This window comes from Falco peregrinus, chromosome 8, assembly GCF_023634155.1.
Source record: "Falco peregrinus isolate bFalPer1 chromosome 8, bFalPer1.pri, whole genome shotgun sequence".
NCBI classification, from domain to species: Eukaryota; Metazoa; Chordata; class Aves; order Falconiformes; family Falconidae; genus Falco; species Falco peregrinus.
In genome coordinates, this window is record NC_073728.1 from 5,334,085 (window position 1) to 5,349,831 (window position 15,747).

The 15,747-nt window shown below is 41.7% G+C and overlaps 1 protein-coding gene across 1 annotated transcript in view; it reads left to right on the forward strand.

Annotated features, from left to right (window-relative positions):
- The first annotated feature begins 3,942 nt into the window (after positions 1-3,942).
- Positions 3,943-15,747, forward strand: part of COL5A2 (collagen type V alpha 2 chain) — a 113,039-nt gene continuing 101,234 nt past the window's right edge. The window contains exon 1 of the mRNA XM_055812464.1: positions 3,943-4,513. Coding sequence (XP_055668439.1) covers positions 4,414-4,513 — 100 coding nt within the window. The 5' untranslated portion in view covers positions 3,943-4,413. The remainder of the gene's footprint in view (positions 4,514-15,747) is intronic.

Genomic DNA, 15,747 nt, shown 5'->3' on the forward strand with positions numbered 1-15,747 from the left:
TAGGAATGGATATTAACAGACTGGATATTAGGAAGTATTTAGGTTTTGTTTTTTGTTTTTTGTTTTTTGTTTTTTTCCCAGAGTACTGTATCTTGACATGTCTAGAAGTGTCCTATCTTTGGGGACAGCCATTGCTTCATGAAGACATTTTAGAGCATATCATAAAGAAGCACACACTGCTTTTGTGCAAAGATTTTGCTCTTGTCATTTGCCTTCATTTGATATAAAGAATCCTGCAGATGGGAAAACATCTGGTTCCTCTAGCGTAAAGCATGAAACACGTCTCCTGTAAGGAAAGGCTGAGGGGGTTGGGGTTGTTCAGCCTGGAGAAGAGAAGCCTCTGGAGAGACCTTATCACGGCCTTTCAGTACCTACAGGGGGCTTATAAGAAAGATGGGGACAGACACTTTAGCAGGGCCTGGGGTGACAGGACAAGGGTTAATGGCTTTAAACTAAAAGAAGGTAGATTCAGACTAGATGTAAGGAGGAAATTTGTTATGATGAAGGTGGTGAAACACTGGCACCAGTGTCCCAGAGAGGTGGTAGATGCCCCATCCGTGGAAACACTCAAGGTCAGGTTGGAAGGGCTCTGAACAACCTGATCTAGTTGAAGATGTCTGCTCATTGCAGGAACTTGGGCTAAATGATCTTTAAATATCCCTTCCGACCCTAACTATTCTATGATTCCATTAGAAAGTGATCTTTTAATTATGTCATAACACTTTTTCATCTTCTGGGTGTCGAAAAGCAGCCACGAATTAGTATCTGAGACCATTCCAATTTCAAAATGTCTCCTGCTGGTAGAAAGAGCCTGGCTTTGTGTCCTCTGTTTCCAAATCTACTGCGATGGACTAGACAAAAAAATTTTTAGTCCTACCACTCCTGCAGTGGGTCTGTCTACTAAATCTGGGTTTGGTACATACTGTAAGCTTAATGTATAACAATGAGTAGAGTGAAAGTGTGTTGGAAGGGAACCAGCTCCTGGAGTTGGGGCTCTGGATTCTCCTCCCAAGGAATTTTCATCTTGTGTAAGTTTTCATTGGCACAGAAGAGAAATGAGCTCCAAAAAGTCTGTATCTGGCTTTACTTCTACTCAATGTTTGACCTTAGGCTAGTTTGCTAAATTCATTCCTCTGTTCTTACAGAATCCTAATAATTGATGGAAAAAGTGAAAAGTGGTTGGAGATAAGTTGCTGCATAAATATACAGTATTATTCTATGCAACGTTGGTTTCTCCCCTATGGAGAGGAGGAGGGGGGAGGTGACACTGAGCATACTTGGAATTATTTATCTGCCCACTCTTAATTGCCTAGTTTGACTCTGTATGCAGTGGTGCTAACGAAAGAATTTCTCTCACTTGTATCCAATGTGATGCTATCAAATAACTTAGGCTTAGAAGTGAATTTGTTTAAATGAAGAATGATAGGCTTAATGACTACTTATGACGCTTGGAATAAAATTGAAAACCTCTTCAAATGCAGATTCATGATGAAAGGAAGTGTTTTAAGGAGGAATTAAGGGGATGGATTCACTAAGTAATTTACATCCTTTTCTATTGTGTGTTCATCTGTTTTAGTTACGTGGCATAATTTGTTGGTGAGACAAAGGCAGAAATAGATTTGAAGGGCAACTTTCAGATATTGCTGTAGGAATCTCTCCAAAGGAGAGTCTAGGCTTGAAATGACAGAAGGTACCTTTGAAAATCTCTGTGTCCTCAGAAAAGAGTTCCATTAAAAATGGCAAAAGGGGTTCTTTTGATATTTTTTTTTTTCTTTCCCTCCCCCTCAGTGAGCTGTTGTAGGGGGGAAATATGTCACCATAATTCTATACTGGTTTTGTTCTGGGGTTTGCTTCAGGCTATAAGAAAGAAAGATTGTAAGGCTTATTCTTGCTGTGAATACACTGAGAATTTACCAACTTGTTGCAGCCTTGAGACTTGGGGAAATAAGTGTGAGTGATTGCTATTTAATTTTGAGGACAAAGTTAGCAACTATAAAGGCAAGGTTTACCACTGTGTGGCTGCGTCTGTGATACTGTGGTAGAGTCTGAATTCCCTGTGGTTTCACTGCAGCCTTCCCCAGGCTGCATGGAGGACTTTCAGCTGAGATGACTCTGAGCAGTTGTCAGCTTTATTATAAGAGGTCTCACATAAATCCCTTCCAGTTAGTAGCATATAGTTCAGAAACACCTATGTGGTTGTCTTAATGGTTTTTCATCAACAGGCACAGGAGACTTTTCAAAATGCTGTCCATAGTCTCAGCCTTTCTCCTCTTAAATTATTAACATTGAAATTTCTGCACGTAATACTGCAAGAGACAGGTTACCTCTAACTGTGCAAAACCTTGAGTTGTGTGGCTTTTACCATGTGTTATTTTCCTTTTCTAATGTATATAGTGGTTTTGCATCGTGTGATGTCACGTAGTGCTTTAGCGATGGCAGCGTGCTGTTATGGCTGAAAGCTCTCTCGTTTGCTGCTTTCTCATAACTAATGTGCATATAGAACAGTGCAAATGGCAAAGGTCACATCTGGTTCTAGACCAGATGCATCATCTCAAACACCTGATGTTTCCAGCCAGCACCATATAACATCAGCTTTCCAAGGGAGATTTCCTGGGGTTCTGCTGAAGTATTACATCTAAAACATAGGACTTTTGACACTAGTGACCCAGTGCAAGTACTCATGAAGCTGTCAAAACAGAATTTCACCTACAGCTGGGCAGGTTAACAATGTTACCTTTTGGTTTTCCAGTTCTGAGTTTCTCAGCTGATACTCAGTGATTGTTTGATTTTTCAAAATAAAATTGCAGTGGCTTGCACAGCTTCAGTATTTCTATTCTTTCTCCTGGTTACCACTCTTGAACAACAGGGAGGAGACTACCCTCCTGCAATCAAACCTTGTATGGGTTTAAGACTGCTGAGTCAAGACTGCTTGGTGCAAGAGAGCAGTGAATTTTGATTTTGTTCTCTTTCAGCATATTTTTACATCAATCTCTGTTTTTTTTTAGTTAGAGTGGGTTGAATGTAGTATGGCAGTGCTATACCATTTTCTGAGTTACCTTTCTTCCTCTGGGCATGCTGCTCTTTTGAAGAGACAGGAGAAGGCTTGATGGGCTTTAGGATTCTGCATCACTGGGAAGTGCTAAATCATGCTGGGATAACCAGACTGCTTCCAGTCCGCACGAATGCAAGTGGAGAGGTTTACTTCTCACCATATCCACTTTGTATGGCATTGTTCTCAAGCTGAAATGGCTGAAGATGGAAAACCTTCCAACAGATGAATCTGTGTTTCCCTGCAGCAGGTAGCATTCTTAGCAAATGAGGGGATTAGTGATGGAACTTCCTTTACACAGACCATTAGCACTGTGGGAAGAAGAAAACCTGGCATCCTACTCCCAGTTGCAAGTGATCCAAAAGGAGAGATTTTCTCAGTGCCTGCGCTAGAATGCTAATTCAGGCACGTTGTTGAGGGCTAAATATTAGGCTGGGGCTCAGGTAAGTTTCCAGTGTTCAGGGAATAGGAGTGGAGAGCCTCGGAGAACAGCAGGCGGTTGGATAGTTTGGGTTGTCATTCTGCTGTTAGAAGTATCGAGTGCCTTCCAGAGGTTTGCAAGAGTCTTCCCAGCTGATAGACAGTAAATAGAGAACATGCCAAGCATCTGAGGAAAGATTATTTGGAAAACTGGGAGAGATGATTCCCCTTTGGGGGGAAAGGGTGGTTATTTACAGGTTCCCTAAACAAGCTGCCTTGATAGCTCTGTGGCCCCTCTGAGGGACTGGTCTCATGTTTGATAATGCAGCTACAGCAAGGCGGGGGGGCAGTTATCAAGGGAGAGGAGGAAATCCTCCTCTCGGCAAGCTGGAAGGGATCAAGTTCCTAGTATGGGAATCTGCTCCAAAAGGGGCTATACCCTCTGTTCCCAGAAAGCCTGGGCTGGGTGTGTTAAAAGCAGAGCTTTCCCTCCCTGACAGCTTCATCCTGAGCTATGCTTTTGCTTTCGTAATAAATGGTCCTGGCCCAGCATATACACTGCACAGCAGCAGGAAAATATCCTGCAAGTGTAGTCGTAAAGAGAAAAGTTCAAGGAAGAGTGAAGCCAGCTCTGATTCGGTTATTTACCATCAATCAGGCTGTTGCTTGGCAGGGAGTGGATGATTAGGAGCTTGAATGAGCTGAAAAGGGGCAGGAAGAGAAGTGGAGGCAGCATTCTTCCTATTTAAAGCTGCATCCCCTGAAAGGAGTGTTTGCAGACTGCGCTGGAGCTGGTGCTGAAAAAAAAAGGGCTCGCAGACTTTGTGCTGGAACTGATGCTGAAAGGCAGCGAGACTCCCCAGCTGGCTTCATGGTGCTAAAATAACCTTATGTTTCTGCGCTTTTTGCTGCCCAGGAGGATACATGCCTCATAGCTAGGCGTGATGGCAATCTGGGTACAAACGAGAACTTTTTTCATCCTTGTTGCTTTATTAGGCCGATTTGTAACCATAAAAGCGCAAGAGGAGGAAGAATATGACGCTGGTGAGTTTCTCGCTCTCCCTCTAGAATGATTATAGTAATTCCCCGCTCTGTGCACGCAGTGGGCTCGCCGTGTGATCTGGGTGGTAAGCGGACTGGAAAACCTCTGGGGTGGAAGGGTAACAGGAGTTTTGCTTTTATAGACGTAAGTGAAGGGGGCTGAGAGGTTTGCGTCTCCAGCTTCTGGCCAGGAGACGGAGGGAGCTTGGAGCCGGGGCTCCGCGGGCGGCAGGCGGTGGGGTTGCGGGGGGCTGAGCCCCGCTGTCCCGGCTGGGGGGGCTGGGTCCTGCTGCCCACCCGGGGCTGCGGCCGTGGGGACGGTTGCAACAAAAGAAAGTGCCGGGGACGGGGCTGAAGGGAGAGCAAGCTGAGCTGGGAGAAGTAAACACAGAAGCCTCGCGCAGGGCGGAGTCGTTTGCGCTGAGCTACATCTGCATTCTCACATTCTTTGTTTTAGGGAAATAGAGAAACGTGGATTTCCTTAACTCCCCCCTCCTTTTTCCTCCTTTCTTTATTTTTCTTCTTTTTTCTTTTCTTTTTTTCTCTTCTTTTTTCCTCCTTTTTTCTTCCTTTTTAAATCTTTTTCCTTCTTTTAATCTTTTTTCCTTTTTTAAAAAACTTTTTTTTGTTGTTCTCTTTTTTTTTTTTTTTTTTTTTTTCTTTCTTTCTCCCCTGCCGCCTTTTCCTCTCCCTCTCTTTCCCCCTTTGCCTCCTTCCCCTGCTGTCGCTGGCGGGGCTGCCTGCTCCCCACCTTGGCAGAGCCGCGCTGGGTCCGGTCCCTAGCAAGCTCTGTGGGTGCAGGAGGGCTGGCAAGCTGCCTACCTGACCTGTGTAACCTGCGCTCCCTTGGGCTGCTTTCTGGCTGTCTGGATGTAATATTGGTCCAGTGCCTGAGAAAGGGAGACTGGTGGTCAGGGGAACGCGCTGTGCCAGCGCCCTTCCATCACTCCGGCTGGATGTCCTGCTGTACGTTGATTTCCTGAAATGTGAGCAGGCTGGTTACAGGACACTCCGTAGCTGTTGTACTCCTGAACGTACTTGCTAGGCTTCTCATACGTAACACCGGCTTCTATTCCAAATAATACCTAACAAAGGGATGAATACATTCCCCTACAATAGAACTCACAGTTATTTTATTGTGTGTTTTCAAGAGTTTTTCATTTTTCTCGTAACTGAACTTTTCTGATAATACGCGGCATTGCACAAGTGAGGAGGAATCAAAGCCCGATGAATAAAACAACACAGTAATTCTGAAACTTTTGTTCTACAAAGCAAAATGAGACTGTCCTGACTCTGCACAGCTGTGGAAGAAGTCCCATAGAGGGGGCACTTTGTATAATTTTCGGAGTATAATTCATGTACTTGCCATAAAGGGAGGCGAATATTATGCGTGTTTCGGTTACATATAACGCCCAAGAAAACACTTGTGAAAATATTGGCTTCATTTTTTGGTATCTGTTTTGTAAAAATGATAGCTTTTTTGCTGCTTAAAAAGAAAAAAAGACAGGTTTTATGTGAGATTTCTGTGGGGTTATTATGGGTCATTCACTAGTTTGTTGCTGTTATGGAAATTAGGGGATGAGCCAGTAATGTAGCAACACCTTCTGGGATGTACTTCCCATACGCTGATGGCTGAGAAAACGGAGAGGTACGTGGTAAGTCAGAGAGCAAAACATGTTGTAATGAATTAGTGACATCTGTTTGCACTTACTTCACTTATTCGTCTTCCTGTTTGAGAATGTAATAGCCCGTCTACCATTCAACAGTGTTCATTTTATTAAAAAAAAAATACAAACCCAAGCTATTTGAGTGTGTTGTGTGGGATGGTGCACAGTGAGGAAGAAGAGGGGGCGGTACATCCTACACATTGGTCTGGTTTAACTGTATAAACAAGGGGTTTAAATTTTTATTTAGCTCCTGATTGAAGCCCGCAGAAGCTGCAGAACGGGCAGGTTTTTACCCTTAGTTTGTCTTGGGTTTGGTACTTGTGCAGAGGTCTGACATTAGTGTACATTGTATTGTGCTGCAGCTGCTTCACTTCTCCACATTCAGTTGGTCCAGTGTGTCACCTGAATACAAGTGTTGTGGTAGACAAATATTGGAGGCATCTGTGGAAGCAGGGAAGGTGCTTCAGGAAGCTTATGTTAGAAAAAAACTGTCAGACTGCCAGAAAGTACATATACTAGTGTTTTACTGGTCATTTTTCATGCCAAATCCGAGAAAAAAACCATGAAGGACTAAACACCAGTTACCAACCTCAACCACAGTAGAAGAAAGAAATAGTTTTGGCAGATCTATGTTACAGAATTTATCAGGATAAGGGTGTGATATTGACAGATAAGTTGATTATAGTAAAGCAGGTAAAATGGTTGAAAACCAGTTTAATGTAAGCGCCATAATACTACCTCAGGACAAGTATACTGCTTAACATTTTCTTTTTTTGGCACTTACCATTGCTGTGCTTTTAAGTAACGCCAGTTTCTATATTAATTTTTTTCTCTTGGAACCATTGCAGATTGATCTGTTTTGTTCAGGAACGCTTGGCTGGTAGTGCTAGATAGTACACACACTTAAAAGGCAGGTAAAACCCTGGAAAACAGGCACTTTCAAACCTAGTGCAACAAAATTGGTCATCTTGAGATGGGCTGTTTTAAATGTGCCTATTTAAAAGTTATTTAGGAATAAAGTCGGCATTGCAAAATCCTAGAAAGACTGGAAGATCCTGGGTTTAATTCCTGTGTAGGGGCCCAGACTAGCTGAGAAATGCAGTAGGGCTAAAAACTGCCTAGGAGATGGCTGAAATTATGTGCCATTTAAGCCCTGAACACTTGGAAGCCCTGAATATTTGATGTAGGGATATCCACATGCTGTATGATTCCTCTTTCCTTAGGACTCAGGATAGAGGAAACTACTAGCAGTGCATGCTGCTGGGACCCTTTTCCCTCTACCTGTGAGGGTAAATGTGATTGCTTTCTTCAGAAAAGTTGTTTAAGAAAACTAGGAACACGCCTTCAGTGGAAAATCTGTTAACTTGAATCAGGGCTGAAATTGGGGGAATCGGCTCCTTCAAAAGGATTTGCCTGTGCCAAATTGCACATGGGCATGGCAGTGATGGTCCGTTGCCACCATCCCCTGTATTTCTCACTGCAGTCCTCCACTTGCCTTTAGGTTCTCATCAGTTTCTACAACACACCCTTGTCTGTGAATTTTGTGGCGATTTATCCTTCCCTGTCCCACTCCTGTAGTGTCAGCCCCACTTCAGCTGAGATGTGAGCCCTGGTATGAATTTAAAAGTATCTAATTTGCCTGGTTCAACAGCGTGAGCTAGCAAAGACAAACAATGGCCATTCCATTTGAGTTCATGTTTCTCTTTGCCTTCTCTGAATTCTCCAGGTCTTTCACTTTGCCTGGAAACTAGGCAAAGGAGAGAGGAGGATGGTCTGGCCTTAATGGAGACAGAAACAGCTCAGTTGGCTGAATAGGGGCTATTAAATATGTCCATTATTCCCTCACTGATATTAGTAGCCTCTTTTCTCCCTAAAGATGATGTCTCTGTTGCACAGTCTCCTCGCTGGGGCAAGTGTTGGGTATATGATGGCAAGGGAAATTCAGCTGTAGCTAGGAGGAGGTAAGCGAGTAACTGAGCATTCATGCCAGATGGTTCGTTGGTTTTTATGGGTCTTTCATCTTTGTAAATAGTCCTCAACGCTCCTAAGGAGAAGGATAATGATTTTATATGAAAGATGTGGGGACGAAATCGGTCTTGCTAATTCTCACAGTTTTAGCAAGAATCTTATGATACTTGGAATCATAGAATTGTTTAGATTGGAAAAGATGTTTAAGATCACTGAGTCCACCTGTTAACACAGCAGTGCCAAGGCCACCACTGAACCATGTCCTTAAGGGCTGCATCTGTGTGTTTTTTAAACCCCTCCAGGGATGGTGACCCTACCGCCTCCCTGGGCAGCCTGTCCCAGGGCTTCACCGCCCTTTTGGTGGAGAAATGTTCCCTCACACCCAACCTAAACCTCCCCTGGCGCAGGGAGGTTTACTGGGAATTCACAGTTCTTTGGGGTCTGACTTACGACTCCAGAATATTTGTGGTTGTGTTCCCTGCCTGTAAAAGTGTGGGAAGGAGATTCTACAGAGAAATTTCCCCAAGAAGAGTCTTCAAGAATATTCTTCCTGCTCAGACTAAGCAAACTTGTGCTCAAAGATATGGAATACGTAAAACTGAGGGTCATGTTAAGCTCTCCATATTAGCTTGTTTTTTTTAGAAAATACTTTGTGGTTGAAGAATAATTGTGTACTGTGGTCGTTAGTGCAGGCATATTTTTTTTGCCACAGTGTTTACAGATACAGATTATTGCCAAATGGTCATTTCATGCTCTCGTTTGCATTTTGGCACGCTCACACTTCATTTCTTAGTGAAGTCCTTTCATTTTTGTAATTTGTTTCAATATGATAACGTTTTATTTAGGTTTTTTGTTAATGTAAAACATTGCAGGATTGGTTCTGTTTAACAATCGTGTATATATAAACATAAAAATAAGCCCTTTTCAATTTGTTAACTCTTTAGAAGTTTTCAGAAAAAATAAATGTCCACTAAACCCCTCAATTTGTAATAAGATTTACCCAGGAAACCCTGCTTAGGAGCAGCTCCTGGTATATGAATAGTATTTAGTATTTCTCTCTGAGTTAACTAGAAGTTATATCATTTTTCTGTGGTTAGAATTAGAACTGGTCAACTCACCACATTACTTGGGTTTTGGTGTTTTGTGAGACAAGCAGCACAGGGATTCTTGTGTGTACGTGTGGGGGAGCAGAAACTCTGAAGGCAGACCTTCATGCAAGACTATGATCCTTTAAAAAAAACCGAGCAGATGTTCATGGCCTGTGTGCAACTATTTTTCCATATACAGAGAAAGGCAATGAACTCAGTGCCAAAAAATAATAAAGTAATAATAAAAAAATAGTCGAAATTCCAGCCAGAGGCATGTGATCTATCCTTATATGTACACTGATTGTTTCACCCATGTTTATCTTTGTGACCCTGCACATTTTTGTGTGTAAATTCCTGGTGATATACTATATTTTTCTCAGAAATTCTTCTTCGAAAGAATAAATGAAGGTGCCAATCCAGTGGATTCTCAGTTGGGTCAAGGAAGAGAGGCTGGGCTTGCACTTGAACTTATTTTATAGACAAAAGAACCGATTCTTAATCTAATGCACAGGCCAAAACCAAGTATCCTTGAGTGTAAAATGAGTAAGTTAATCAGATTAACTCAGAATTTCAGTTTTCAACAAAGGCTTCTTGGAGTTTGAACTTTCAGAGCACGAGGAAAGATTGTTGTACTGGCAGCCTGAAATCTCAAACTGCAACAGATCCGCCTTGTTAAACCGCCCTTTGAAGCCCTGGTGAGACTGTAACGTGCAGGAGGTCAGATACGATTTGAACTGCAACGTCTGATGCATTGATTCAAAGGGTAATGAGAAAGGAATGAGGAAAATGTGTTTGTTTCTGTCGTCAAAAATAAGTGTTAAGAAATCAGGTACTTTCAAGCTGGAGAAAAATGGCTTCTAAGTCACATAACACCTTGAGGATGAGAGGTACCTCAGAGGCGATGCTGTGTACTGTTTACATCTTTAATGTAATCAATACGTTGTGTCACAGATTATTCTGTGATTTATGCTTTTCCTGACTTAAATTCTGAGAAATGTGAAGAGTTAGTGCTGTTGCTGAGCTACCAGAAAGGATAAACCAGTGATACTGTCTATAGAAGTGACACAACAATTTGTTCATATAAATTCTTTTTTTATAGGTTGATTTATAGTTACAAAAACAATAGCATGCAGTAGGCTTTGGATGCTGATAAGCCCCCAGTGCTATGGTAATTAAAATATCCAAACCATTACTTACAATTATCTTTTCTTAGTAAGCAACGTACATTTTTCATAGCCTGCTGTGCTGTCTTTTATTCATGTAGTGAGAAACAATTCCATTATTCCACTACCCCACCCGCGTTTGCTGCGGAAAGGTCATGTGTTATATAAGCATGAAGACTAAGAATGGTTGTCAGAGGGCCAGCGGTGGGATGCTCCCTGTACGGGGAACCTCTATTCATGCACACCCTTGGGATTCCTTGTTTATTAGCTGCTGAAGATAGGTCTTGTCTTTGGAGGGCTGGTCTAAGCGTTGTTCCTTGGCCATGCTGCTGCCAGCTCAAACTTGATTGGAGTTTTGGAGAATTTGTGTTTTTTCTGCAGCTTTGTGTAAATAGTACAGTTGGGAGAATGACGTAATGGGGTTGGTTTTATACTGAAAAAATTCCACGGTGTTTTGTGTCTTTGCTAGTTTTCATTTATAGCCTTTGGATTATGTAACGGTAGCATGGGGGGACTAAAGAATTAATTTGAATCTCTGTGCCCCTGTTTTTTTGGATAATGTGACTGAGCAGAAACACAAGCAGCGACTGATACTGCTGGCAGGAATTCAGAGTTTTGGACATGAACTCGCTTAGAGTAGGAACAGAAGAGTAAACTGTCTCTCGGAGGCCTGTTCCCTGCTGTGCGGTAGATGTCTGGCTGAGAAGGTCCGTACAGTATCTTCTCCAACTGCTCTTTGGCCAGGAGCTGCCTGCCAGCGTCCTTCGGCAGGCTGCCCGTCTGAAGGGAGGCATTAACGGCACAATGGCAGCATGGTGCGGCGAGGGATTAAGGGAGATAAAAGGTATCGTCCTGAGTCTTTCCTGGGCCAGTTGCTCCAAGGTGAATACTGCACATTAGATGGTAACAAAAATAGAAGCTAAAAGCCAGGAAGAAACTGTTCCTCATTTAAGAAGGCCTGTCCCTGGATAGTTGTGTTACTACAGGTAACCTCAGAGGTTATGCTGAGGGTTTTGTTTAAAGCCGTCCTCCCTCTTCCAAGAAACCATAGAAGACCTTGACTGATATTTAATCACTTTCTAGTCTGAAGTCTTATGTCTCTTGTCCTGTTAAATATCCCAGTAGGTCAAGAAAAAATTTTTAAGGAAAAAAATAAAGCGGAAGCAGTGAACAGAAGCTGTGCTTGCTTGCTTGATTGCCTGTTTTCCACCCAGCTTTTCACAAATATTTCCTTTACAGGCTTCTACCAAATCTCTTGATCTGATGAAAATGTGATGTAATGACGTACTGATTGCTATCTTATGATAATTATTTTTGTCTCATTTTCTGTCTGTTTTAAAGTGTTATTTTTGTCAGCTGCAGTGCCTTAAGCATTCCAAATACTGAGTCTCGCATGCTCGATGGTTGGATAACAGCATTCCGTGGCGCATTGTTGAGATAAATAATTGAAATCTCACTGGCAAGAGGAACTTACTTCAGACTAGGATATATGATTAGGTTTGTTAGACATATAAGGATGATTTAGCCATCTTTAAGCCATCAGCGCTATTTTAGGTAAATCAAGTTACCTTGAATGATGAACATTCAGTTGACCCAAATTATGAATTTTAATTATCAGTAACAAGTAATACAATAAATAAAAATGTATTTTTTTTAATACAGTATGATCTATATTTGGCTTTCTCACATTAATGATGAGCCTCTTAGTAGGAAAGATACCACTGAGTGGCCGGATCATCTCACTCCTCCTCTAAAACTCCTGGCTGTTTTCTGAAATTCCTCTTCCCATCACAAAATGAGAACATACTTTAATGTCACTTATCTTCACGTGTGTCCCAGACCCAATGGTAGTGATGCTTTGCACAAGAGGTTAAGGTCAAGAAAGGAGAGCATTCTCTGTGGCAGCTGTGACCAGACCCATAGAAACCTGCCAACTAGATGAACTGAAACAGCGATTAACCGCTGAGGGCTCCAGCTAGCAAACCACCTTGTGGTTCTGGGGTTGTCCTGGCTTAATGTTACCTAACAGCATGGCTGCTGATCCCAAACTGGCTGAAGGTGCCTTTATTTAATAATGTATTATTGCTACAAGGCAAGCTCACTTATTACAGTTCTGGAAAAATCCTGATTTATTCAACAGGAACTTTGAAAATCAGTTAGACTTCAGGTCTTTGGAGATAGGAACAGATCTTTCCAAAATAGTTTAGGAGTCAGACTTGCAGATGGGACTGTAGCATCCCTAAGGGAGGACTTGAGCATCATTCATTGTGTGCACTGTTGAATTATAACTAACTTGGTTGTTGTTACCGGGCAAGGACGTTGCAGAGTTCCTGTTCCTGCCCCCCCCCCCCCCCCCCCAATAATTTTAAAAGGCTTTATGCTGTGTTGATGTAAAAATGAAAAATGTTTGATTGCTAGTAAAGCATTTGGCTCACTTTCTTAGGAAATCTTAAAGTTAGTATTGGCTTGAATGTTGCTGTGGTGAGCGGTGGGAGAATTAAATAAAGGTGTGTGATTGAGTAATGTATCTTCATTGTGGATGGAACCTCATGGGTTCACAGACAGTCTTCTGTAATCTGGACCAGGAAAGAAACAGGATGTTAACAAAATTCACAGATGATAATGAGTAATGAAATACTTGCCATCTGCGCAAAAATATGGGTAAGAAATACAAAGAAGAGAATTATCTTTAAAACGTGTAAGCTGGAGTGATGAAAACGACAGAGTTTGCGTTGTGCTCTGTAATCAGAGCAGGCTAAAACTAAGGAGGCTCTTCTTTGGCACATAGTAGGAATCGGTGAAGAGAAATGTGGTTCTTAGGATCCATTAGGCAGAAAAACACAAGGAAAAGAATGAGAGGCTTTTTTTCATCCTTCAGTAATCAAGTCCAATGTCAGCTTATGCGGTAATTTATGGGGGAAAAAAAAGGTGATAAAATGGAAATTTAGGTGACCCAGACTTGAATAAGACAGATGTTCTGAGGACTGAATGTCTTTTATTTGAGGTTTTTGCCATGTGCACACCTGCCAGACTGAGTAATCCTCAGTGTGTCCAAAGCTTTGAGAAGGGAAGATGAAGGGAAGCAAAAGAAGCAGGAGCTTCCAGAGAGGCATGGGGTGCCAGGTGCGGCTCGTGCCTCTTGAGGAGCTCTCGGCTCTGCGCGACTGAGGTGTTATTACCCTATTGTGACCTCAGGGTGAGGAAAAGGAGTGAAAATAGTTTGCATTTTCCACTCCTTCAGAGGCACAGACAGGAAGTAGTATCTCTCTTCCTTTGTATTAATTTTCCATTGAAGGAATGGCTTCTTTTATTACAAAATCCCCAAACCCAACACACTCTAATGCATGCATTGAAAATCTAGTGGTTTCTGAAAGCAAAGGTAATCAACTTCATGATGCAGTTAAAGAACCTGCAATGTTGAAGTTGTATTTTCTTTAACTCACGCAGACCGTACAAGAGCTTTTCACATGCTATATATCCAAATTGACAGTGTTTCTTCAGGCCTGTGAGGCGTTAAAACAATGTTTTTAACAAAGGGCTTACAAGTCAGAATTGTTGCATTATGCCTGCTTTGTATCTTATGGCACACAGCATCTGACATGTTAGCTATCCTATATTTTAATGATTGCTCGAACTGAGTCCCGAAGAGGAATCCATGTGGCAACAACTTCTGAAGACACCGTTAAGACTTTTACCGACTTTGTGTTCAAATCATAGCACTTTTGATGTCATCATTCCAAACATATCATACAAAAGACTCTAGGTTTTATATGTGAGATCTCATTTTGTCCATTAGTGCCGCCCCTTCCCCCCCCCCCCCCCCCCAATCTTAGTAAAAAAATATTTCAATTTCAAATTGCATGCACTAGGTAAAGAACACAATTCTGAATGTAGCTTATTGCTTCCTATTTATTTTAAAAATCGGTAATGTAGAACTCTCTCAAATTAGGAATGTTTGGGGTTACCAGTATACATGCTAAAATTCTAAAAATAAAATCATGTATATTTGTAACTTAATGTGCGTTAAATTTTAGAGTAGTGTAATAGGGAATGCATTTTATATATACACAGATATATATACACACACACATATATATAAAGTGTGGTGTCTTAAGACATCAGACATTCCCACTGTATAGGAACTACATTGCAAGGCAGATGCATCTCGCTGGTGAAAGTAATAGAGGATGATTTCCAGATGTTTAAATGCTTGCTTTGGCAAGAGTCAGAAAATACTGGAACACGCATTGGCAACAAAGGAAGAGAAGAGCTTGATGTAAGAGGCACCAAGCGTGGTGACAAGCAAGGCAGAACATGGAAAATGGAGCTATGTGGAGAAGGAAGAGCCAACACAACTGTATGGCTGCAGGGGCAGCACTGAATCTTGGAATTGTGCTGATGATTGGCAGAGTGCCTTCGGAAGCCCGCTTCAGGAATTAGAACTGAGATTAGGGAAATTGTCCTTTACCTTTTAAAACTTTTGCTGTAGTGATAGAAAATTTTATCTAAACCTGACCGCTGAGATTGAGTAGCTTGAGCATGCTTTGATTTCATGGTACCTTAAAGTGCAGGACCCTCCTATGAATTTGTGCGGTGCTGAGCACAAAGCATCCTTGATCTCAAATGAAGCCTGAGGGTACTACTGTAATATATGTACTGAGTCACCATGCTAATAATATATTTCTTCAATTGCATGGATTTTCGTGTTGAATAGCTGACTAGTTTCAGAAGTGGAATCTGGCTCCTCAGCAAAGAAATCTCTAGACAGTGAATCACACCTCTGTAGCCGTACCATGTTGTATCAAAATGTTCCCACTCCTTGGTTTTTTTTTTTTATTATTTTTTTGGGGGGGCAGGGTGCGATGGTGGGGAGAGAAGACTTAAACCTTGTTCTCCTCAAGCTGTGCATGGTTGCCCTTATGAAGAATGCTAGGGCCAGCCAGTGCTCTAATTTTTATTAGTAATATCTTTGTAACAGTTTTAGAATTGAGGCTATAGAGCACTTAGGGGTTTTTTTTGGTTGTGGGTATTTTTTTTTTTTCTTTCTTTCTTTTTCCAGCTGTTCTCTGTCTCTTTGAGCCTTCCCTGGTTTCCTAGGAAACCTTTGCAGGACAGAATTTGTCTATTTTATAGGCACTGTGCAAGATAGGCAGTTTATTTTGTTTGTGTTTGAAAGTAATGAATACAGAAAGTAAATATTTGGTGATCTAAATCTGCCATTCAGGAGAGTAATTTGGAAATCTGACTTGAAGCACATGAATAGCCTTATTTCTTGTAGTGAGGTGACTTCTGCGTAGTTTGTTTGCCCCTTAATGAATTAAAACTTTCATTATTTCAGTTTTTCATGTAAA